A 27,606-nucleotide genomic window follows, 5' to 3' on the forward strand; every position below is an offset into this window, starting at 1 on the left:
CTCTTGGATCTGATAGTATTCTCTTAAGAGAAATACTAAATTGATTTAAAAAATTTCAAGTGGTACATAAAAACCAAGATTCAATAACGTTCAGAAACATTATGGCACGGAGTCCATATCAGTAACAAATATAACACAAGTTCTCTATGAAAATTTAGTCTCCTCAAATGATCTTCTATAATGATCACACCTAAAAAGATATGTTTAAACACATATACATATATGTACCCACACACAACATAAATCAGCTTTGAAATATGAAACTTATTTTATGTGAACACATGCACACACACAAATATTAAAATGTCACTTAAAAATTACGCTGAGCGTCATCAAAACACAAAGAAATGATGCCACACCTTTTAACATATAATTACCACAGTCTTAAACTCTTCAAACAGGGGTTCCTTTCTACGGACTGCTGCTGAGACGACCACCCCCAACTACCACCACCACTGGGCCCAGGCGGACGGGCACACCTGTGTGCGTCCTGTAGTGGTCCTTCATGGCGGAGGCCGTGAGGAAGGAGTAATGGCAGGTAGGCCAGGTACACTTGAATGGCTTCTCCCCCGTGTGGAGTTTCATGTGGTTGTTCAGGGCCCACTTCTCTGTGAAACTTCTATCACACAGGCGGCATGTGAATTTCCTGCATGGAGTGGAGAGAAAAGGATGCAAATATTACCCTCACGGGAGCACCTCGGGCCCCGACAGGTGCCGCTCCAGCCCTGCAGTGTGGCGAGTTCAGGGTGTCGCGAGGAGAACTGCGGGCCTGGTCTGTCATGTCTGTATAACCAGGCATTGATTTTTCTGTCCAGGCCTGGCACTTCAGCCATTTATTCTCTGCTTTGCGGTTGGGCCCAACGGGTTTGAAAAATTCTGTTACAGTCCAGTCACCCCTGAGGCAAATGTGAGAATAGATTTCACCTGTACAGGCCTACACCACTTATCCAGGGCACAGGCTGTCAGAGCAAAGGCTAAATGAAAAGCTATCATACTAAACTACTCAGACACTCCTGCTCTCTGCCAGGCGGAGGCAGCTGGGGCCGGGCGGCACTCAGAGCCCAGCCCGCCCGGAACGGCACACACCACACTGCTCCCTCGGAGGAGAGGCACACTCCAGGGGCGTCTCCTTTTTAACAAGGTGTCCTTCTGGGTTACCACACAGGTACATAAAAAGTTCCCTTTGATAAGAATAAAAATAAGATTATAAATACAACTTTTCATAAAGTATGCCTTTGAGAAAAAGAAACCTCAATTATTTCCTGTATGGGATGAAAACTGAAAATAACAAATCAATACTCACGTCAGAAAATATTTCAGCCCCACAGTTCCCAGTTAAAGATCTCTGAATACCTTTAATAATCCAGGCAATATGAACCATCAACAAAAAAACTTTAGTACTTTCTCTGTTCGAGCTTCTGTCCCTTTTCACTTGCATTCAGGAAATCACCACTAAAATTTACTTTTGATTTCTAATACAATTTAGTTTAAAGCAATCTCTGTGACTAACAAAGTAGTGTCCAGCTAATTAATTCAGGATAATGAACAGTCAAATAAAAGAAAATTAAAACCCGATATTCAAAATTAAAATATTTTAATAAGTTGATAAGCACAATGCCACAGAAGAGACAGACTATGGCAGCTTGACTTGACTATCGTAAGCTGGTCTACACTTTTAGCAAGTTCATACAATTTTAAAAATAAGATTGTAATACCTGCGTTTTAAGTTATGATATAAATAAGGAGATATAAAGAGTATATTCTTTACATAAATGCTTTTAACTAAAATTTTACAAATTTTCTTAGTCCCATAAGGGTAGGAAAAAAAATTCCAAGCTCCAATTAATTAATTTTCTCATTTTGAGGCAAATGTGGATTACTTTAACAAATTAATCATTCAGGTTTCACAAATTCTTAAGAATCGAATTATAAAATTACCTTTTAAAAAACTCTCTCTTCATTTGTTATATGTAGTAATATTTTTATAACATTATATTTTAAATGCAACAGAAGTAAAAACTGCTAAATATTTAAGAAAAGCCATATAAAATATCTTAAGTGCTTCATTAATATTAAAATTGCCAATTAATATACTTATAGAATGTATGTGTAGAGAAACTATGTTTACACCACTCAACACAGACCGACTTTGAAATTACTGTATCATTTGATCATTGCTTACTGGTACTAGAGAATGACAAACATAACTAAATACTTAGAAATGCGCTGTAAAAAAATAACATGTCCGTATATCTCTTTGACGGGTCTTCATGCATTTAACATTTCAAAACCATGACAGGGATCTTATTTCCAAGATAAATTCCCCTATCTACTTATTTCTTCATGTATTTATTGTGGATCTAACCTCCTCCTAAAAGAAATAAATAAGGAGGTTAAGTAGATGCTATCTTTTAACAAATAGTTACTCCAGACTGTATTACAACTTTATGAATGACAAAATAAATCCCTCATTTTTAAATCTACCATGATGTACATTTTAAAAAATTACATCTATGAAACCTCAATATATGTACTCTATTACTCATACATAATAAAAATGTTAAACTAGAGCTTAGAGCCTGCCATGATATGACAAAAGCCAGATAACAGAGAACTAAGGCCACCGCTTGACTTTCAGAAAACCTCACATGTTCTACAATTTGCTTTATGAAAATAAGTGCGTGCACTGGTACTTTGAAAAGAACCTGAAATGTTACCAATGTAAAGTGTCCTTATAAAGACTAGGACCTACTCATCAGTGGGGGGTTTCCCGGAACTGCACAATTCTGAGCCTCAAACACTGTAAACTATCTGCCACCATGCAATGAGTAAGGACGACGTCCATCCAAGGGATCCGCTCTCCTGGGGGCCTTCAGGAAGCCCACCTGGATGTGTCACTAGGACAGAGCCTAAGTGAAAATGTGCAGTTCCGCTCTGCCACGAGAACCCAAGAAGAAGAGGTATCACTGTGTATTCTGCATGTACTTCAGAAAGACCTGAACACCCACTATAGCACAAACACTGTTCGAGACGGTAGAAACAAAGAGGGAAAAGAGTCAGATTTGGCACTCAAGAAAATCACAGGCTCCTACGTGAGGAAAATCCTTCACGAAGATAACCTCAGTGCCAGGAAAAAACATAAAAGGCCATCATAAATTTAAAAGAAGAAGCAATTAATGGGACAGGGCGGATTAAAGAAGGTTTCCCAGAGATGGCATTTAATTTAGATGTTGGAAAGCAGGTGGATATGCAGAGCCAGCAGGGAGGAAGGGTAAGGGGCAGTGTGGGGAGAGGCAGAGTGATGGGAGCTCCAGGCCCCGACAGGCTGTGTCAACTGTGGCTCTGTCGGCTGCTGCCCCTCAACTGGGGATGGCCATCCAGTTTCCCAGGTATCAGTGAAGCCCCGGGACCTACATTAGACTGGGTTAAATGATATAAATGCTTTTCTATCCCCACATGGTGGTCTTCCATCAGAAACTTCTTGTTTAACTGAATTGACAATATATTAAAAAGAGATCTATTTGGCATAAAATTCGCTAGTCATCTCTCCTTTTGTGCAGGGAGTTACAAAGTCAGTCAGCTGAAGGATGTACAACGAGTGACAATCATGTAAAAGTACAACCTAAAAGGACAAACAAGATAAGCACACAACAGTATGATGGTGTTTGGTTCACCGTATATCCTATGGCCCATAAAAGTGCCTGGTACCCAGAGGTGTTCCATAAATAACTTTGGACCAATGGGATGAAGGGAACTGGTGGTGAAGAGTCTCGTTCCTTACGTAATTTCACCAGACTCAGAGCGGGAATGTGAGATCCGTACACGACAGCAACAGGGGTCATTCAGGCCACCCAGGGCTCGCGATCCTCATGCTGTTTGGTCTTTTCTCCTTCCTCAGCATTTGTGTTTATTTTATAAATGTCAATATTTCAAACATACAGAAAATGACAGAGATGCATATCTACCACCAAGGTTTATGTACCCAGATGATAATATCCATGTTTGCCATATTTGTTTCATATCCTTCCTCCGGTGTTCTCAACATTTTAAATTAATTTTTTAAATTTAAATATTTATGAACTGAATTAAAAAGAAAAATGGTATGGCAGGCCATAGCACAGGGACAGCAAAGGTGCTAAGGAGAAGGCCACGTCTGCGGGAGAGCAGGTGGAAGTCCACATCATTTCCGCTCTGATGTAATCGAGCTACTTTATAACGTTTGATAAAAAGTTCAAAATGCCAAATAGTGCTACGGACTTGTAATGAAACAGGGCAGTTTGCCATCTCCCCTTTCCTCAGTCTGCACTAGATGTTTCTACTGGATATAAAGTGATCTTAGAAGGTTTCAAAAGAAAAAAAAAAAGTCAGAAGCAAAGTACATTAAAATGGTACCAGACTTCTCAACAGCAAAGCAGGAATTAGAAGACAATGTAGCAATGGTCTGACCATTTTGCGGGCAATGATCTCAAACACAGAATGTTCTGCGTCGTCGCACCTTCGAGTGGTTCCTACCAAAGGGTGCTGTCACTACAAAGTTCCTGGCTTCCAGGGATTATTATCCAGTTGTTTGCTGACACTTTTGGAATAAAACCCATTTTCGTGTGGGTAACTGTCATGGAAAAGTCAGTTAAGAGTTCATCTTTGAATGTAAATTCCTAAGTATTCCTAAATTAAATAAGGGCTCCTGGATTAAATTCTAAGCATTATTCTAGTACTCTCAATATATTTACAGTATGTTTATTTACTGTTACATGTGCTGTTTTATCCCCAGCACCACCACTCCAACACACACACACACACGTGCGCGCACACACACGCGCACACACACATGCGGAATGGCTCTGAGCCTGTGTTCTCTGTGTTAAAACCCGTGGAAGATCTTCTTCGCTGAACTCACTCATGACATGACTTGTAAAACAGAGTCGTGACTAAAACCCACATCTCTAGACTTAAAATTTTAAAGACACGATACTAAATATCCTCATTGTTATACATATAACAAAAACTTAAAAATTTCATGGAGGTTTCACAAGGCATTATGTACATACAAAGTTAAACTAAAGAATTAGTAGGGAGTTGAATTATTTTTATATGATCAATGGTACTATCTTAATAGATACTTCTGCCTTAGACTGTGTTAGAGCAATTGTCTGTTTATGAATGCCTAAAGGGCAGATAAGTTTTGTCAAAATATACAACACTTCTATTTTGAGTTGCGCCCCTAACTTTATCTTTCCATATTACTACACAAAGTAAGTATCCTAACAAGAGAGTCTATACTCATCTTCTTCAAATTATACTTTTAAATGTTATTTAAAAATTTTAAACCCTATTATTCAGTCAATTTATTAACAAATTAATTAAAAATCTGCACATATCCCATTTACATATGAAGACAGAAGTATTTTGATACTTGGATGCTTTATTACTTTATGATTTTTGAAATACAGTAAGAATTGCCACTAGTATATTTTTATGTTCTTTTCTAATCTCTCCAATTCAGAATAATTTGGAATACAGTTGCTTTAGTGATGCATTTTAGAGCTGTAGATATCCTTTGCCTTTCTCCCGGAAAGCCCAGTCTGGGTTAACATGATTGAGAAACTGAGGCTCAAGTACAGACATGTTTAAAAAAAAAAAAAAGTATCCCCATTAAGATGTAAACAATCTTAAATATCCATCAGCTGGGGAGTAGAAAAATAATGAATTCAATCATAAAATGGAATATCATAATGAAGTTAAAATGAATCAATGAGCTACATTTATCAGCATGGGTTAAACAATCTCAAAAATGTAACTGCACTGAAACAAAGCAAGTTAAGCATAGAAATATTAAATCTAAACATATGAGGTCCACATGCAAAAACATGCATGACATCATAATTTGTGAATACTGCTTGTTTCTGAGAAGAGGGGTAAGGCATGCATATGGAGCTAGAGAGCTAACTACAGTTGTACATTTTTGTGTTTTTAAAAGGAAAACAAAGTAAACAAGGTCATATGTTAACATCTTAAGAAGTGCTTTCGTTGTTTTTGAAAAATTCCACAATTCCAAGTGAATATTTTAATTAAGTAATCCAAAATTTCTTTTCTACATGTCACGTCACGTTAATAAATCATACAAATTCATATCTGCAAAAAAACAGCAATGAGCAAGATCTGCTCCAAATGAATGAGCTAAACTTTATTAAAACATTAAATAATCATGCAGTTATTATCTTCCAAAACTCTGAAACAAAGGTGCTGACTGATTCAAAATGATTAACAGTAAACTGATGTTGCAAAACCTTAACTGACAGGTATTGCTGGTTTTTAGGAATAAACACAGAACTGAAAACAATACAAGGCTTGTATGATTCCTAGCAAAACAGTCCAATATACTAATGAATCTGTTTCAACAATTTCTAAGTTACTCGGATACTACCAATATGCAGGCTGTTTCTTTGGGATAACAGCCTCCTTTTAAGATTATTATAATTTAATAATTACATAATAATACACTAAGAGATGAAACGAAAATAGAATATGATGGGGTCTTTGCCCAGTAGGGCTACCTTACAAATTTCTGCTGAGCTGCAAATAAAACTGAAAATCAATCACTTTCTTGAACAAAGAAGCACATAAAAGGCATATGAAGACAACCACTAAAGAGCAACTTCCATCTCAGTTAATTCACATGAGGCTTCCGCTGAAAAAGTATCCAAAAGATAACAAAGCAAAATGAAGTTCAAGAGATTCTGCCATGGTAACAAATCCAATACCTATACGCATCGGAACTGTGAGGTGCCTATACTGTTTCTGGCCTAGGAAACATCTGAGGAAAAACATACAATACTGTTTTAAGACTTAAACTACTTATTCATGTAAAACAGGCACTAAATCCACATTAATTACCCCAATATTACTCCACAGTAGTCCTGTTCATCTTAAGTTTTATGAGGTTTCAAGTACTATATGTATATATATATATGTTTAAATAAAATATGCAACTTTAAACTGCATGGAAAGTAAGAATCTCTGTTTTCTCTAAATTGAAAATTGAAAAGCTACACTGACAGGTGAGTAATAACAAGGAATACACTCGGGGTTCCTCTGGCCACCTCCTTCCAAATACTTGTGTGTGTGTGTGTGTGTGTGTGTGTGTGTGTGTGTGTGTGTGCACGCACGCACACGCACATGCACGCGTGCATAATAGATCCAAAAAAAACCTGACTCAGTGAATGAAGTTATATCCTGAAACCAAAAATATCTAACACTAATATCCAGATTATTTAAATTAGGCTGGACTCTTGAGAGGGACCTGTTCCTGATTATATATAAAACATGAGCATGATTTATATCAAGAAGCCACAAAGACCTAAGATTACAAAGGTTTCATTTACTGAATTCAACTCTTCAGAATCAAGTGTGGCTTACAGATGAAAGTTGGAAACCTCCTGTGAGGGCTTTTATACAGCACGCAAGGGAGCCTGCTACTTAAGCCAAGAGTCTTGAGCGCATTTTTTGCCCCGAACAGGTGATAATTAGCCTAATTAACAAGCTAGATCCTTGTTAACTAGTTGGAAAAGAAATTTAACCTCATTCTTGCTGAAGCCATCATTTTAAAACCTCTTAAGGTATCATTCAGATTCTAGAAGCTGTGACACATGTTTTCTGGCCCTTTCAGTTCTTTCCAAAGGTTGCAAAGCTTTGTGTCAAAGTTACTTCTGGGAAGAGCATTGGCAGAATATTAATCCCTGGTTGCCTTAGTCTACTAAGAACCAAGAGAATGACTCATTCCAAAGAAAAACATTCAAGGATTACAAGGGCCATGCCCTCAAGATTGAATTCATCCTTCAAAATCCCATTCCCATGAAATTTTTCTTTGTCAAAGAGACCATAAACTCTGGCCTACCCCAAACCATCCTATTAAATTTGACTGGAACGGTGCCCGTTCCACTGCATGTGCTGTATCCAAAACTCCTCAGCACAACAGGGATTAGGAAAGGCTCTGTGTAAAAGACAGTAAATACTTTCTACTCGGTGGGCCCTCAGGTCTTCAATGCAACTTCTCAACTCCGCCTTGGTAGCACAGAAGTAGCCATGGACAGTACATAAATAAGTAAGCGTGGCTGTGTTCCAATAAAACTTTATTTACAAAAACAGGCAGTGGGCCTGATCAGGCCTGCAGAGAGTAGTCGGCCTATCCCTGGCTTAGGTGAGGTCGCATCTCCCTACCTGCAGCCCCCAAAAGCACCCTGATCTGTACGGGGTAAAAGAATCTGAATCGAGCACTGCTGGCAAACAAAGGTCCACTAAGCCCCTTCACAGGGTTTGAGAAGTTGGTTCAATCCTGAAACAGTTCATGTTTCCTGCAGGGCTTTCAAACGCCAACATGAGAAGAACAGGTGGAAGGAATTATACTGCATATGAGACCCATTCAGTGCAGGCTGCCCCGTCCTTTCAAACTACCCCCTTTCAAGTGTGTCACAGAGCTGGAGGGCTTGCAAAGTTGAAATAATTTTAACTAACCATAGAAGTCAAGTCCTGGAGAACAAGACATATATTAAATTGCCACAATCCTCTAGTCTGGACTAAATGAAATTTTATCGCTTCAGGTTAGGTAAGAAAACACTGGATTTACGCAAGGAAGGTTAAAACAGCAGTTACAAATAAAGGACTAATGTTACTGTTTAAAGACCATATAAAGAATTTCTTTGAAATCATTGCTCTTACTGATATAAATAATTTGAGCTAAAACGACAAAATGCATTTCAAACCCCATTTACACATTCATCCCAAATGTCTTGACAGATGTTCAGTCTTTGGACATTTATAACACAAGCCTAACGATCTTCAAATTATAATATCTCAGCTACTTCTATATCAACTGATCAATTTTTTAAAAAGTATGTATTGGAATCTACTGTGTGTCTAGCAATGATTCGTGCATGTACAGACCTATAAGTGAAGGAAAGATACATACGCCTCCCCAAAAGGAGCCTGTGCCTCAATGGCAGACACTAATGTCAGTGAAATAATTAGAACAAAAGCTCACCACATTCTGTTGGACTTTTTAAAAAAGCTTTTTGAAAAGATGTTTAGAAAAAGCATCGGTGAATATAGAGTGAAGCAGCTGGAAAGGCTTCATGGATGAGGTGGAGCTTCAGGTGAGTCTGAAAGCAGACAGAGCAGACTCTAGTAACAAAGGTGGCAGGCAGTGACAAGCCTGGAGGAGGGTCAGGCAGAGGCGGGGAAGGTGCTGTGTGTGTGAGCCCTGAGCTGATCATGGTAGGGGAGGGAGTGGGGAGCAGGCTGCATAGATGGGGGAAATAAAGTTGCATCCTTTAAGCTGAGTCAGACTGAAATGGCCCTGATAAAAAGAGAAACCTGACTTTGATATGACAAAAGGAACCACCAACCTATTTTTTGTTTTTCTTTTCCCCCTCTCCGATCTCCCTTCCATTGTTTGTTTTTCACAATTATTTGACTATAATTTTCTAAGGAGCTACATGTGGCTTTATCCTTCACAAGTGCCCATGATCAAAAAGATACAGTACACTTGTATACAAGCCACAAATATGTACATGTCTGGGAAAAAACCTACCAAAACAATGTGCACATCTGAGATTCATGACAAACTCATTTATACACTGGGACAAATAACACGTAATCTTACAAACAGTATGTCAGCACTAACAAAGACTGCTATGTGTCAAGCTATGTACCTACGGATGCTATAAAAATGTTATTTCAGAGCTGAGAACCTCACAGACTGTACCAGTTGCATGTCAATGGAAAAAGGTTTTACTAAGTTTTCTGATGCTACCCTTGCCAGTTCCAATATTAACTGTATTAGAATGAATTGGTTGGTAAATATGAATAAGATAGATCTTACCAATAAGAACAAAAACAGGTTTATAGAAAGAAGCACGAATTTAAAAATCAACTACAGGGGGACCTTGAAGATGGCGGAAGAGTAAGACGCGGAGATCGCCTTCCTCCCCACGGATACACCACAAAATCCCCTAAAGTTATTTCCTTTTAATTTTTAATATGTTAACATTAAACACAACTGATATATTAATGGAAGCTGAATACAAACAAAAACGTCTGTCCCAATTCAGACAATCTGTCACAGTCCCACTCATCAAGAAACTACGATTTGTAAGGATTTTATAAAAGTCATAAGGTCTTCACACCATGGTGTTATATTATTATGCCAAGAAATGTGCCATTCACATTACTATATGAAACTTTACTAGGACAAATATACATTGTAGGGAACATCAGGTGTCTGTATAGAATGGATGATTCCAATCCCCTTTTGCTAATAAAGCTGACACTTTCATATGAATAAAACTGCTCAGTTCCTGGCATGCCACTGACTCAGAAATAATATCTGGGGTCACATATTCATGATGCTGGGGAAAGAGAAGTTAATAAGTGTCTGGCCTTGGGCAGCCTCTCTTGAGCCTCAGTAGGACCATGTAATTTTTATTCCTGGTGTATATTCACGCCAATATTTCTAAAAATACTGAGCACAAGACATCATTTTATATTACAGTGTAGATCACTGGTGCTCTATAAATAGTAAATCATGAGAATTATCTATTATTTCACAACTGTTTAAAACAGCAATAATAAGAAAGTCATAGTTTCCTACTTGGATTCCTTACGGCAATCCTTGTCAGCTCCAACTCTCCAATGAAGAACTATCAGAGTATTTTAAAAAGAGCAGTAGTTTTCTTAACAAAATTAATAAGCCGAAGACAACAGGCTGATCATGGGTTACACCCCTAACATAGGAGAGTTAAATCTGTCAATACTACAGCACTGTTAGAACCAGCAACTGACACCAGTGTACGTAATTCTCTAAATATTAACATTAGTTAAGGGACAGTGGACCATCGCTATTCATTCAAAATGAGACTTCATACAGGACTCAAGTACACAGTAGGTTAAATGGAAATGTACAAAACAGTATTTCTCTCTACCAAACAATCTAAATTCACCTTCGATATATGTATAAAAAATTATATTTTTTTCCTAAAAAATATTCTTGTACAATAATACTGGAACATGTTCCACAGACCCGTGCATCTTACATACTAGCAAATATGGGATGTTTACACTCTATCCTGTAGGTCCTTATGTATCTACTTTGGAAACAGAATTTCTAGACATTTGAATAGACATGCCAGATTTAGAAAGGGCTGTCCACCCTGATGGTGACTGTGTGATTTGTTGAAGCAGGGAAGGCAGCCTTTCCAAACTTAGGTATTTCATTGTCCTGGCCTTTGTCATCATCTCGGCCTTCTAGCATGTCAGGATGATCTAGGGAACCATTTGAGCTCAAGGTAAGATTAGCTAGAAGGGTTGAGATGTATTGCCCAGTAATCTCAGAGTTCAGTACGAAATTGACCCTTTCTGGGACCTTAGTCCGAAGAGCAGCAGTTACGGTACACTTCTAGAGTAAATGTCTTGGAGCATTTGTGCACTGGAGCATCACCAAGACATGATGTGAGTTCAGAAGACGAATTCAGCACAAATACTGTAGAGCCTGATACGGATCATCACGTGCTTTATTTACATCACAATATCCTGACATTCATATACGTAGAAAGATCATGTTGTAAGGGATTTGATCTGTTCTTTTCTAAATCATAAGTTCAAGGGAAAGTGCTATAACTGGATTAACATAGAAAACAAGTTTTTAAAGAGTTTTCAAGTTATTGTGATTCAACTGAGAGTAAGTAGTTAAATACTAGTAGTCTCTCCACCATTTCTCACACATGTCCACCATACAATGGGTGTGAAGTAGCCTGCAATGAAACAGGAGTAAAACTATAGAAAGTGCATACATATATGAGGTACATTTGGGTGGAAACAACCTCCTAAATGCAGGGTAAAGCAATTAATTTAGCTTCCTTTCAATACAGAAGAGTATTATTTACTTAAAAAGTTGGATATGTACAGCTATGGAATTCTTTTCTGCAAAACAGATTTGTGGATTTCATCTACTTCTCATATATTCTGAATTATTTTGAAAAGATAAATTCAGACAGGCATCTATAAACACTGAATATAGATCGTTTATACTAATTTTTCAAATCTTCAACACCTCAAACAAAAGACTATGTGGAATAACATCATCCATTATGTACCTTCCAGCATTCAAAATATTAAACTAAGTTTCTTTCTAATATAATTAAATGCATAAGCAAAAACAACTGGAAGGATGTAAGTGATAAAATATATTTATACTTGGAGCAACTATACTGTTAGGGAAGTTCAAATACAGAAATAACTGAAGCTATCAAAATGACGTTAACAACAAAAAAAGACTTCTCAAATATGGGCTGGAAGGAATAAAAGTGAAAGTCAAAAAGGTTGCTAGTTTAGACTTTATGATACAAAGAAAACAAAACTGCTCAACTCTTTGTATCACTACTATATTTTTTATTAAAGATTCTTCAGACTGAAATACATGGAAATGAATTAAAGTCCAAGAATTATTTCACGTAAGGCAGTAACAAGGAGGCTTCTGGCCAAGTGGGAGCCGCCGTGAAGGTGCCGTGAGGGTCAGATCTCCCAGGGTGTCAGGCGGGGCCAGCAGAGTCCAGGCGACAGTATTTGAGCAGAGGCGCCGGCAAAGGGCGCAGCGAGAGGAGCCAAGTGTGCCCAGCAGGCAGGGACTGCAGACACCCTGTTCTCCTGTAACTCAGCCACATCCTGCGTCCTGCCAAGCCTGGCACACAGGTGTCTTCAATCAATGTCAGATGCAGCCCAAGAGCAAGACCTGACCTACCCAGGCCAGCAGCTGATCACAAACGCTCCCTTGACCTGAGAACATGAGAGTCTCATTCTCCTGGTTCCTCCTTGCCTTCTGAAGCCTGGATGACCCACCCGCACTCCTTTGGTGACCTGTACTCTGATGACATCCACGTTTATATCTGAGGTCTAGTCGGTATTTAGCTGCCCACACAACGTCTCCACTGGGATAGCCGACAGGCTTCTCAAATGTCCCGCGTCTAAACCTGGCTCCCAATCTCCCCCAACGGAACCTGCTCTTGACCGTGGTTTTGCCCGTTTAGTTAATGACGTGACTTCATTTTTCCCTTTTCCCTTCACTGTTCATGCCCAAACCTTGGTGTGGTCCGTTACTCTTTATCTCATCCAATCCACTGGTAAATCCTGTGGGCTGGACCTTTCAGATATATTCAGAGTCTGGACGCTTCTATCTACCCCTGTTGCTACCACTGGGGTCCAGCTCACCGTGCTCGCACGTCAGGATCATCACGAGAATGTCCAACAGAGCTCCCAGCCTCTGCCATCACCACCGCCTCCCTTCCTGCCGTTCAGTCTATTCTCTGCATACTGCAAACAGCGATTCTGCTACAGCGTAAGTCAGACCGCGCCAGGCCTCTGTTAAATACCCTCCAATCTCACACAGAAGAAAAAAACCAAAGTCCTTGCAGAGTCCTCCAGAGCCTGACATGGCCTGAGCTGCCATCACGTCCTCCTTCCCACCCTGTGCACACCCCAGGCACAGCGGCCTCTTGGCAGCCCTGGGCCACGCCCCACACAATCGTCTTCAGGAGACTTGAGCACTTTTCCCTCTGCCTGAAAGACTCACGGGGCCCCTCTCCTACCCGCAATCAGGTCTAGATCACTTGTCACCTTCTCTCTGACAGAGGCTCCCCTCGCCACCTATGGAGAGCTGAAATACCCCACCCAGCACTCCTGGCTCGTCCCTCTTTCCCTTACTATATCACCACTATTTTAATACTCGCATATATTGGACTTTCAGTGTTGTTTGCTGAATTTCTCCCCACACTGGTATGTAAGCTCGTGAGAGCAGAACGTTTGCCTGCTTTATTTTCTGCTACATCCCCAGGGTCCAACACAGGGCTTAGCACATAGTAGGTACCCAGTAAATAACTGCTCAAATGATGAATTAATTAAATATTGTAAAGGGACAAAATTTACAGAATTAAGTTTATTTTAATGCACAACATATGAAAAACACACACACACACACCACACATATACATATGTATGAACAGACAAATAGAAACAGTAGGGACAGATTCACTGTGAATCGTAGTAACCTTGGGTGGGAACTGAGATTTGGCTGAGGAAGACTGGAGGAAGAGGAAGGGCATCAAATTTGGGAGAAGGGAACTTTTACTTAGCACTTTATATACTACTGTATTAAAAATATTTACCAACACATGCTCCATTTTTAAAAAATATATATGTAAGCAAACAGAGTTTTAAAAGCATAAGTCAAAACAAACAGGTTTAGCCAAAATAAATTTTTAAGTAAAATTTAAAAGAATCACTAATTTTATCTACCACTGGCTTTTCTATGCCATACTAACGTACAATGTTATCGATACATAGCTGAAACAATCAGAGTACCACAGAGAGAAACAAGAGTTGAGATAGTTATTGAGGCAGTGTAAAATCAGATCTCTAAAAGGAAAGACATTTTTTTCTTCTCAATTTTTGAAGTCAAAAACCTCACTATATTTGTATTCAGATAGTTCAGAAATCAGTGTCCAATGATTTTATAAGCCTACACTGTGAATACCATACAGCTGACAGCTAATCATAGATACTGTTCACTGCAACTGAAGAATCTTCTGTTTGCCATGAGTAACCACACAGTCACAGTTCTGGAAGAGATGGTTCTAGGTATTCAGTAATAGAAAGATATTATCACATTTTTGAGACAGTCAGACCAGCTCTCACTAAAGACCTACCCTTCTTCTACATTTCGTTTAATCCTCTGTTACACAAGAGTCCTGATCTTATTGTGGCTTATGTGCCACTCACAGGTTGACTCCACACCACCTCACGTATATTGACTTTTGAACTGTTTACTACTCTCAGTTACGTACATTCCCTAAAAGACCCCAAACAACTCAGGGACATTAGATTTTCAACTTCTTGATATCTTTCACAGTAGTAAGGGCAGGAAAGTGATGTATTAAGAAACGTTTATAACATTTAATAATCATATATAACTAAAATTTATTGAAGGCTCAAAACACGGCAAGAAGTATTCTGATAAATGACTTTCCCAATGACATGTTTAAAACTGCAAACAAAGCTGCTTGAAGGAGGCCATGCCACAGAAGTGAAACAGCCGCCCTGACACCAACTTAGCTGAGACATCAGTGCTCTGGTTGTTCTTTTAGCCTGAATTTCTATACACGTCACATGCAATGGAGTTCAAACAAAATACTTCCAAAATATGTCCCAACAATGAAACCTTACAGGTCTAATTTCAATTAAATTTCCACTTAGTCTGGTCCTAAGGATGTGTTCCCAAAGACCCAAATTCATGAAGCGATGCTACCAAAGGCTGTTCTCTCCAGTATAGGAAAGAAGGGTTCTGAGGCCAAGAGTCAATCGAATATATCTGTCTGGGATCAACCAACCATCATTGTTGATGAGAGATTCTATCTCCTGAAAGGCCCTGTCTTTCTATTTGTGGGGGTCTATGTGCAGTCCAAGTGCTAGTTAATTCTCCACTGGAATAAGGCTGACTTCCAGGAGACAGAAGCTTGAACTTTCTATTCTTTAATTTGTCAAAAACAGTAAAACAAAACAACAGAAAGTGACAATCTAACAAATCATGGTTTATAACAATAAATTATAGCTTTATAATTTATGTGAATAATCCAAAACCAGAAGTACAGGAAGGTAAGATAGCAACAACAGCAAAAGAACAGAGAACACCCCCTCAAATAAGCTGCTCTAATGCCTTACAGAGAGCAGGTGCTCAAACAGTTACTGAATGGAATGTTAGTGACTAAAACTGACAGACTAGGATTGAAAACATAACAATGAAAGATGAATAAAAAGAGACTCCTGGGACTTCCCTGGTGGCGCAGTGGTTGAGAGTCCGCCTGCCGATGCAGGGGACACGGGTTCGTGCCCCGGTCCGGGAAGATCCCACATGCCGCAGAGCGGCTGGGCCCGTGAGCCATGGCCGCTGAGCCTGCGCATCTGGAGCCTGTGCTCCGCAACGGGAGAGGCCATGGCAGTGAGAGGCCCGCGTACCGCAAAAAAAAAGAGAGAGAGACTCCTACATATAACCAGAAGATACAGATGAAGCATTCCACAGGAATGTACATGATGATATTCACAGAAACGTGCCTAAGAGCTAAGAACTAAAGAAAAGGGGTCCAAAGACGGAAGAGACAGCTGTCCTCATTTCTACAAATCACCTCATGGAACATCCAGAGATTGTGCTGTACATTTCCAAATATCGCTAACATTTTTCATAATAACCAAGTTTATATTGATTACTGGTATCTACTATTCTTCAAAAATAATATGTAATAGAGCACTAAGAAATATACACAGAGTCACTTAGAAGCAAGAGAGATAGAAGAAAAGTATTTAGAATTAAAGCCCGGGTGAAAGATAATTAGGAAAATTTCCTTTGGGGAACAACAAAAGTGAAAATACTAGCACATTTTAATTGCTATCAAGTAAATAAGACCTCTGAATGAATTTTAAATTTTACCTGAGCTTACGCAGATCTGACCAGGGACTAATATGGTGGACAGAGTTGGCAACAGAGGAAAAGAGGTAAAGAGGTAGAATTAAAGAACTCAATTATCAAACCTTAGGATTTATGTTTCTAAATAAGTTGATTTAAAAATGTGTGCAATTTGATGATAATAAAACCAATCAGAATTTGATTAATTATGTGAATTTACTATCATGGGCTAATAAAGTAATATATACACATGTACTTTGGTACTCAGGCCATCAAAACAAAGATGACTACAACTTCACAGCACACAGAGCAGAAGTAAATTATGCACTTACGCCTCAGGACTGTTATCAGGGTGTCAGATATGTATGCTTTTGTATACTTTTTATTTCTCTCTTACTGCTGTTCTTAAAATCCTTAGAAAAAAAGCCTTTGGTCACTCTCAGACATGTGTGGCCACCTGTACCAGGGCAAGAGAGCATCTACCTGGGGACCCACAGGCTGCCTCTGCTACACTCAGTTCAACCTGATTGCTGCTCGCTTCGGAGATGCGTCCCATAAAGTTTCTGATCATAAAAGACTGTGGTCCAGGATTGAGGTTTCCTCTTTGTTTAAAACAATCAATGCTGTTCCCAATCATTTACAATTAGCAAAGAAATCATTTATTTGGTAAAACCGAACTGAAGATTTGAATGAAAATTAAAAGAAGCTGAATAATCTTAGAGAAACTTTAAAGAAAATTCCTAAAGTTACATTGCTTATCCAATGAGTGAATATCAAAGAAGACACTACTCACAATTAACACTTGCTATAATATAGATCTTTCAATCACGGGAAGGTACAATATTCTCATTGAACAAATATATGAAAACACTGAATTCATTTTTAACTCTGAGTTTAAAGTCATAAATTCAGATTAGAAGATCTTTCAATCACGGGAAGGTACAATATTCTCACTGAACAAATATATGAAAACACTGAATTCATTTTTAACTCTGAGTTTAAAGTCATAAATTCAGATTAGAACAACTTCAATTTCTCCTCAAGAATAGGATTTAATTTACAGATTCTTAAATACCCACATTCATAAAGTCATTACTGTTCACGCTCAGCAAATAATGAAATAATAAAAAGTTACTTTTAGAATGAAAAACTAAAGGGTGCTGAAAACAATACATAAAAGTCAATGAAATAAATATATATAGCAAGTAAAAGCACCTTAACAAATCAGAGAAGATTCCCTTCGGACACAACTATTCAATGATTATTGATACGGTACACTACTTATTCCTAGAAACTATAATTAGACATGATGTATTCTACCCGTTTTCTCAAGATGCAAAATAACCAAGCTAATAAATACAGTTATTCCTGTCCAGAACACGCTGTCTATTCCTTTAGCTGAAGGCAAACCTCTAGTAAATTCCTATTTATCTTCTTGCCAATCAGGGAACGAACGACTGACACTAAGGCAGTCTTACCTGGGCCTTAGGTCTGCAGCACATTCCGCTAAGTGACGCCACTGCTCTAGCAGGCGAAAATAAGCAGATTATTGCAGTGACTGGGAGCAAACCAAACATTTGGGTTTTTGCATGGACAGATTTACACACTGTCTGTCAGACAAAGCACAGTCTGCCTGCTGCTTACACAACAAGAATGTGCCTGACAGCTTCTTCCCAGGGTTAGTATCTGATTACATAAATAGGCCATTCCCCGCCATTCCTAAAAACTGACAGTCTGTCTTAGTTTATGGCGCAATTTCGGACTATCAGCTCTTCTGTCTTGCACACAAGGCTGATGAACATCAGAGCACTTCCTGGAGGTCCAATCAGGATTTCTCACTGCCTGATTCTGGGCCATATAAAATGTGATGGGCACAATGGAGAGGAAAAAGACAATGTGAAAACTACTTCTGATGACTGCTCCTGAGGCATACACTGAAGGGTAAATCATGTCAACACACTTAGGGGTGTGTGTGTGTGTGTGTGTGTGTGTGTGTGTGTGTGTGTATCCACAGTATTACCTCTGAAATAATTCAGAAGTATATAATGGTTTCTTTAAAGCTAATGGCTTTATTTAAAAAATTAAATATGAAGCGCAATCACATAAAAATTATGTATTTCTATTTTTACAGTTGCTGTGTTTTTTTAATGAATGTTTTTGTATCATTCCAGCAATGAAACGAAACGCCAATGACTTATCATGGTCATATAAAACCGTAACACTGAGCTCAATGAAATGTTTGAAAAGTAATCTACCACTAGTTAACACCTTTCCTCCTATCCCCACCACAATATCCCAAAGAAAACTTATCAAATCAACACACTAGTGAATGTTGATGAGTGAAAATATGGCTTAAAACTTACTTTGGCAGCAACAAAAATGGTAGTCAAAAAACACACACGAGCAAACGGTGTCTGTATAGATGCTATGAACTTGCTTCAAAGGTGAGATTCTGTATTTTGGTCTTTGGTCTGCTAGGCAATAATACAGCAGCAGCAACAGCAGCAGTAAATAATAGTATTTAGTAGTATCATCAAGGTCCTGCAGTCTACTGGAAGCTCACTTACAAATTATCCCGAGTTAAACACTGATTACTTAATAATTACATACTTCTCAAAAAATAAAGGCGTGAGGTTTTCATTCAAAATGGTCTGGCTGATCAAGACAGATCAATTTCCTTTCAATAAGGAAAAATTAGGCAGCAGTCATTTGAAAGGCATTAATGAGTATCTTAATTCCATTGTTAGGAAATCATGTGTTTCTTAATTTTCTTCCTTGGTCTCACACTATTTGGGAGCTGCTACACGGAGAAAAATTCAAGTATCTCCACTATTAAATGTCTCTCGAACATGCACTATGGGCCAGATCCTATCCTGTGTTCTGGAAACACAAAGATGAAGAGGACACAGGCCTGCATCCTCAAGGTACGTAAAATCTGATAAGGAAGAGAGACAAGCAAACCCAAATTATATTTCAAGGTAGTAATTTATCTTTTCACAGATAAATGTATTTTTTAGATTCAAATGGCAACCTTTTCCAATATTAAACAGTTCTCATTTTCAGGACAATGATCTGTAAAACCTATCCTACACTTTTCTAGTGAAAAGAGTTTCTTCCTCCTTAATCTTCCTTCTGCCTCCTAAAACAAGCCATCTCAAGTCATAACGATTTCGTGAAGCATGGACCTGAACAATACACACATATAGAAACCTACCTGAAACTACAAAAATGATGTGTTCTCTTCCCTATCGGAATGATTCCACGTTAGCTTTTTATACTCCTACACATTAAATACCAACATTTAGCTTAAAATGTCTTATTGCCTAATACTAAATGTATTTCGTCTTTTTCATTTGTTCCTTGACACCAACACTAATGGACTGTCATAGAAATAGTTTTGGGAATCACAAAGGGTGAGGTACCTTACCATGGTAAATAATCAGAAGTCATAAACACAATATTGTCGCTCTCGTAATTTCAGCCATAACTTTCAAACATTCATACCCAGACAAACCAGATGAAATACGCTGCTTCAGGTCAGCTCTGATGGATCCCTCAGAAATATCAACATTATTGCTTTAATTTTATTATGTACCACACTTCATAACTGTACACTGCAGAGTACAATAAAAACTCCACTACACAGCTTGAGTACTTATTAAACAGATCAAAAGTTACTGCAACAAATAACTTGTCCTACTCAGGGTCCATTAATAATATAACTTGTTGTTGCTCAGATAAGGATTTTTTTTTTTTAATTAGGACAACGAAGAAGAAAATATAGAACAATTTGAAATCTCTTATACATGTGATTTTCCAATCACATTCCCAACAACTTTGAAATAACTATTTAAAAAATTGGGATAAATAAAGAAAAATGGAAGGTGGTTAAACAAGGGTAAAAAGAAACAGCACAATGCGATTTGTAAGCTTTCAGAGCAGCTGGTCACTGCCCGTCCCCAGACAGACCTGAAGGTAAGGAACAGCATAGACGTGTAGTGCCTGTCTCTCAAAGACTATATCGACTTAACCTTTATGAAGAGACTGCCAAATTCAAACTATACTGCAAAAACAACCAATGACTACTTTTCCAGGGTAGGTGGTGTGGCTACCTCTTTGCTACACAAGACAATGTTCCTATAAATAAAATTGGCTGAATTTGAAGCTCACCACTGTATTAACAATAACAATGGGAAACAATAAATGAGGAGATTAAAAAGGGAAAAAAACAAAGCTGATGATATTTAAGGTATCCTGGGAAATTTATATTGTGAGTAAGCGATAGCAATGAATTATTTAAAGTCAAGGAAAACACTTATGGACAAGTGGGTGATACAAAGTAGACACGCGTCATCATTTCTGGAATGAAGGAAGGAAGAGAAGGACGGAGGGATGCAGGGAGGAAGGGGGGAAGAACAAACAGCCAACGAGCAGCACGATTCCAAGGAGATGAACGGCTGCGCGAGCAGACATCATACAACGTATCTGCCATCAACATACAGACAAAGGACTCGAGAACTCAGCATCTTATTAATTTTCACAAACATAAGCTACTTTATCAACTCTTAATTTTTATATAATTCCAAAGTTTGACATTAATGGTGAAGCAAATTCACAGCCTTACAAGTATTCAGGTGTGAATTTCATATGCATTATATATATTTTTTAACTAATGACTGACAATGTCTGATTGTTTTTCTAGAATTTGTTATTCATTTGCCACCACAGCAATCAAGATATTTAAAAGGAAACTCACTTGATGAGCACTGATTCCACCAGGGCCTACCCCAGTGCCCAGCACCTAACAGGTGCTCAATAAACAGAACTGAAAAAAGTTAATTCTTTTCTTTATTTTGGTATATAAGAAAGTTAAATCTCTATAAAATACTTGCAAGTATTACTGGGGAATATGACATAAGCCTCAGGAACTACTGAATACAGTCTGGAGGTGTGATTACTCCCCAAAAATTAGCAGAAGGAAACAACTTATTCATAAATCACATTAATCAGTGGTGTTCCAACCATCTGAAATGTTTCGAATATTAGCATCTGATGCGCCTGTGAACAGTCATTGCTACTGGTGTACAAGAAATGCTGTAATTGGTTTAAATCGGCCTGGCCCATCTGTCTTTAATACTCTTACTACAAGGCAGTAAGCAGAGAACTATTAGAGCTGCAGTATAAGCTGTAAGATCTCTACTTGTTCTTAAATCATTTAAAAATAATGAGAGCTTTAGCCTTTATCTAATTAACAAGTGCCTTCTTCGAATTAGAAAAACTGTATCATTTAGCCCACGGATGTTTAGTAAATTGGCTTGGTGGCATGCAAGCTAATGCAGGGGAGCAGTTCCAGTGTCTTGTTCCTAGCTTCTTATTACTTGAATTATAATTCAATGATCACCTTAGATCATGGGCTATTCATAAATCAGAAGCCTGACATCAGATGAAAAATTGTATTAATATATGAAACTTATTATATAGTACAAACTGCTCTCTTGATAAATTACATTGTTCAAACTTGACAATGATTGCATTTAAAACATTATTCCTGTTTGCTGTTTTACAGACTGAAGCCTCTTCATGAAAAATTTACAATGCTCCTCTGTGTTTTGGAGTCAGAGGGCAATAGTAGCAAATGGCAGGCAGAAACCATACTTTAGATTTGCTGGCAGCTGCAAAGGACAGAAAACGCTTCTGAGGACGGGGAGGAGGCCCTCAGCTGCATCGCCTGCATCTCCATTGCTGGCCTGATGAAGATACCAACTGTCCTCACCAGCAAAAGCACAGTGAATAATAACATTTTAATTTCAGCTTGCTGGATTGCTTTCTTCCCTTATATAGGTGTTTCAAAGAAATTTATAGTCATAAATGTTTCACAGAAATTTACAGTGTGAGAGGAAAAAATAAAGGGGCCAACCCAGGAAGTTTAATTTGAATTGAGGCCGGGCTCCTCACATGATGCATTATGACAAATGCTTTTCGCCAAGGCTGACTGGGTAACTCAAGCTGTAGCTCCATATTATTTACATTAATTACATGAAGGCGGCTTTGTTAATGGCGCATTCTGGTGCGGGTCGCAGCATGATATGCTAATGATCTAAGAAAAATCTGCATCTCCAGTATTTATGATAATTTGTAATAGGAAGTAGGGTTGCTTTTATTTCTTTCTCCTCACTGGAATAAAAAAAGTCAGCACAAAACAATTTTATTCAGAGAAGAAAGGAAAAAGTTCTAATCGCCAAGACATTCAAGTGTTATAAACAAAAGGGAAGACTCTTATAGTTGAGGGTCTTGTCACAGCCCGTGACAAAGTGATAATACAGCAGTTCAGCGTGAGGTGTGTATCCAGCGGAACTGAACGGGAGAAAGCAAAGATGGAAAGTATAACTTCCATCCCCAAATTATCTCCTGTTAACTGTGCACTCCCTCCCACCCTCCCGGCTCATAGCTACCCTCAACAAGAAAGAAGATAAGCTTCAGATAAATACTGTTAATTTACGCTAAGTTGCATTCATTATATGGAAGGCTATTATGCTAGAAAATATTTGATATTCTAACAAAATCCATCACAACTTGTAAGAAACTTATGGTAGGATCGTATAAAATTCCCAAATATTAAAACTGCAAAAACATAATAATTTATATGTATTAAATATCAGCACATCTTATTCATAGTGTTATTCTTGTAAATTATGTCTAAATTCATAAAATGTTAAAAGTAATAGTAATTTCACCATTATGGCTTTCTGGAGTATAAAAACAAAGAGACAAAATTGTCCTAAAAATCAAATATGATATATTCAAAACACCACAGCTTTTCTGATTATTAATGTTTAAACTATGCTACCTATATTTTCAAATGACTGTTTAACAATTTTAAACACATCTTATTTTATTATTAGGAGTCAGGTTTTGAATTTCCTTTCTGATCAATAAGCAACTACAAAGATAGATATTTTGGGCATGATAAAGTTATGTATTTTCAAATTAATAATGTTCTATTGGAATAAAAGTTACTATATAAATGTAGCCTATTCTACAGAATAGAACAACAAAAACCCTTAGGAAAAACCTATAGATAATAGGATACTTCACAAACATATTTAAATACATAAACAGCGTAAGTTTCTAAGATGATATACGATCGTTTTTTTAAGACAGATAATTATGTCATCTACAGAGTGGAAAATAATATTGATTGAGAATTTTGAAAATCTAAGAAGGAATATTTCTATAAATTATTAATACAGGGTTTAGATATTCTATGTTCAATATGATTAACAGAAATCAGGATAGCAGTCACCTCTGGAGAAAGGAAAAGGATGTAATCAGAGATAATGGGTGTGCTCTGTGTCTCACGCTACATGGGAGTTACATGGGTGATGGTATCATTATTCTTGATTCTTGATACCACATATAGTATAGTACCAAAAATAATGACATATATAGTGTGCATGTGTATATATATTATCATAAAAAGAACTAAATGAACTGAGGAAAACAAAACCTGAATAAAAAATTTTAATAGGGCTTCCCTGGTGGCGCAGTGGTTGAGAGTCCGCCTGTTGATGCAGGAGACACGGGTTCGTGCCCTGGTCGGGGAAGATCCCACATGCCGCAGAGCGGCTGGGCCCGTGAGCCATGGCCGCTGAGCCTGCGCGTCCGGAGCCTGTGCTCCGCAACGGGAGAGGCCACAACAGTGAGAGGCCCGCGTACCGCAAAAAAAAAAAAAAAAAAAAAAAAAAATTTTAATAAAGGTTTTTTTTTTTTAATGGGGTATAGTTTACAATGTTGTATTAGTTTCTACTGTACAGTGAGGTGAATCAGCGATATGTATACATATATACCCTCTTTTTTTGATTTCCTTCCCATTTAGGTCACCACAGAGCACTGAGTAGAGTTCCCTGTGCTATACAGTAGGTTCTCATTAGTTATCTATTTTATACATATTAGTGTATATATGTCAATCCCAATCTCCCAATTCATCCCACCTCCCCTTCCCCCCATGGTGTCTATACATTTGTTCTCTACGTCTGTGTCTCTATTTCTGCCTTGCAGACCGGTTCACCTGCACCATTTTTCTAAATTCCACATATATGAGTTAATATACAATATTTGTTTTACTCTTTCTGACTTACTTCACTCTGTATGACAGTCTCCAGAGATTATTTTTGAAAATTTTCGTGGGAAAACTAATATATTACTATGTCATAATAGCTGAAGCTCAGAAATGGCTCACGGTCTAATAAGCTACTGTTTATATTATAAACTCAAAATATGAAAATGAAAAATAGCAGTTCTTATAAATTATCAATACTTGTTACAGCAAAAATATGAATTTCGTAAAGAATGCATTCATCTCCAGAAAAGTAGCTCAACCTATGTCAATTCTGAGAGACATTTCTCAGAGGAAGCAATGTAATCAAATAATTTGAGAATACCATGTAGTCTTAAAAAGTGTCTAACCCAACACATTCATTTTTACAATTGAAAAAACAAAATTAAGAACTTTCACGTCCCTAAACTGCTAGACAGTGGTAACGGCCCCTTCGCATAGGCCTCTGTTAGTCATAAACACTGCCTCCTATTTCTCTTAGCCCTGGAGGCGGGGACGTCCAGTCCAAGACATGAAACCACTCAAGCTGATCCCATAAAGGAGCCACACAGACTGAGCTGGGCTGGGCTCACTTACTCGGCCACCAAACATTTATAGATCATCACATACATGACAGGCTATGTGAAGAGGTCTGGGAATTAAATAATGAATAAGTTCTGCCAGGAAGCCAGTGAGAACTGTGCAATGGCTCCCCACTGACACCAAACTCCTCACCACAGTCTCTTAGAAGTGAGCTCGTCTAGGCCCCGCTCACCCCTGCAACCTCACCTCTCACTAACCTCCTGCTGACCCTGCTGCGGCCACATTCGCCTTCTCACTGTTCATCACATTCAGAGTGTTTTATGTCCTTCATTTTTAGATGCGTCAGTGGATGGGTGGGTAGGTGGATGGTTGGATGGACAGATGAATAGACAAAAGGTCTAACGACAACACAGACAAGTAAACCAACAATGACAATACGCTGTAATAAGTTAAAGGACAGAAGTGCACATGTTTTTAAGAACTAGAGAGAAAAAGAAGTGCTTGCATACTCTTTGAAATGAAGGAGATAAGTCACACTTAACGTCTAACATTAAGATCGGTGGCCCACTGGGTCCTTTAAAACTCATGAAAAAGAATACAATAAAAATCTATAACAAAGTCTAATTATGTTAAGAAGACAACTCTGGCCCATATCTCAAGACTTCTCTGGTCAAGTGGACAATCAGTTCGGAGAATCTGTTTCTTATTTGGTAAAATGTAAGAATCACATATAATTTAACGCATAGGAAATAAAATCTCCTCCCAAGCACCTTGGTTCAATGAACAAAAGCTACACCATCTGTTAACTGGAAAACATAAAGCTTTCCATGATTCCTATAAAACAGGAAGGCCACATAAAAGTATGCTCAGAAATCACAGTATTTATGAATTGTCACAAAGACAGTAGCTAGTGAGCCAGAAGCATTAACTGCAAACTCTGACAATTCAGATGTGATAAAAGTTTCTCTAATCGAGTGTACAAACACGTGCAAGCTTTTGATGCCTTCTTGTTCTTTCCTAAGGGCAAAAGTGCATCTCCTCTGCAGAAACAAATACCATCTACACTTGGAAAGTTGCCGCACCGTTTTATTCACTTAGGGAAACATAATTTGGATTAAGTTGTGATATTAACAAATTTCACTATTCCATTGAACTGTAAGTTTACCACTAAATTGTTATATAAGAAACACAAATCTTGTACATAATACAAGATTCAGAACATTTTAATAAATGTATTTCAGATCCCCACACAAACTGAACACAATGCCACAAGACTTTACAAAAGTTATTTGCAACTGGTTTGTTATAGGCCTTGGTTACGACTCATAAGACATTTTCAGAATAGCTATCCTGGCTACCAAATTATACTCGGTAATTTAGACAAGTATGTAAGCCAAATACACTTCTTTCTTGGTCCTATTCTGCTGAATGAGAATCTGACAGAGATTTCATACTGTGAGAAAGTTAAAAAAGGAAATAATGTTTGATGTTTACCTATTATTTCTGAAACTCAATATTAAACAGTCTCACTAAATTAAAGTTCAGGAGATAAAATTACACAGTCTGAGGAAAAAACTGTTCAGAAAAACTACTATTATATTCAATATACAAAATTCACATGAATTTATAAAATATTTTTCATTCTAATAATAATTCCAGATTTAACTTAGAAATTTTTAAATTACCTTATTTTATGCACCTCATTGCCAATGTAAAAGATAACTATACAATATATTCCCTCCCCGCAAAAGTTATACATCTATTTCTTATACTTGTTTAATCCAAGGCTAAAAATTTCATAGATTGCTCTAAAACATTAAAAGAGCCAGCACAAACAAGTGTGAGTGTAGCTGTATGCAGGTTCGTGGACGAACACAGATGTCTTTGTGCTCAGGAAGTGCTGGCTGTTCCTGTTCTCCGGCACAACGGGTACCCGGCTGCCCTCCTGCTGAAGCCTGTGCTGGAAGGTGCTCTGCGGACAGCAAGGTGGCCGGCACCTGTCTGTAGCACATGCGCACTGACGTCTGTTATGGATCATCTCCTGGACTAAAACAGTTGCACGTTCCCTTCTTGCTAGACTGCTCTGAATTTTGTTCAAGATGCCCTGATGTTTTTGACAACCTGTACAAGCCAAACATTTCAGCAAAATTTCCAAATTAATGCTGAGAGCACTTTGCAATGTTTTGTTCTGTATTGTTCACTCTTGCTGATTGTGTCCTAAATAATAAACTGTGGCCTCCAGCGATTTTTTTCAGAATGTTTATGATGAGAACGCATTCATCTAAATCTGCTGGCCAGTGGAATAAAATAAATCAAGAATTTCCCAAATATAACAATATTTGTGTTCAGTAGATAATTGATGACTGCAGCTGCACTAATTAAAACCCATCTGAGTTTCATTAATCTTGGTCACGAGGACCAACTGCCACGCACCACACCTTGCACAGAGCCTGGCGCCTCTGCGTTC

General features: G+C 38.1%; 1 protein-coding gene across 2 annotated transcripts in view; it reads right to left on the minus strand.

Annotated features, from left to right (window-relative positions):
- The window catches only part of ZNF407 (zinc finger protein 407), a 413,038-nt gene that overhangs the window by 176,106 nt on the left and 209,326 nt on the right, over positions 1 to 27,606 (minus strand). For both annotated transcript variants that reach the window (XM_024754886.1, XM_024754887.1), the window contains exon 5: positions 480 to 646. In XM_024754886.1, the coding sequence (XP_024610654.1) occupies positions 480 to 646 (167 nt within the window). The remainder of the gene's footprint in view (positions 1 to 479; positions 647 to 27,606) is intronic.

Source organism: Neophocaena asiaeorientalis, unplaced genomic scaffold, assembly GCF_003031525.2.
Source record: "Neophocaena asiaeorientalis asiaeorientalis breed wild unplaced genomic scaffold, Neophocaena_asiaeorientalis_V1.1 scaffold124, whole genome shotgun sequence".
Classification (NCBI taxonomy): Eukaryota; Metazoa; Chordata; class Mammalia; order Artiodactyla; family Phocoenidae; genus Neophocaena; species Neophocaena asiaeorientalis.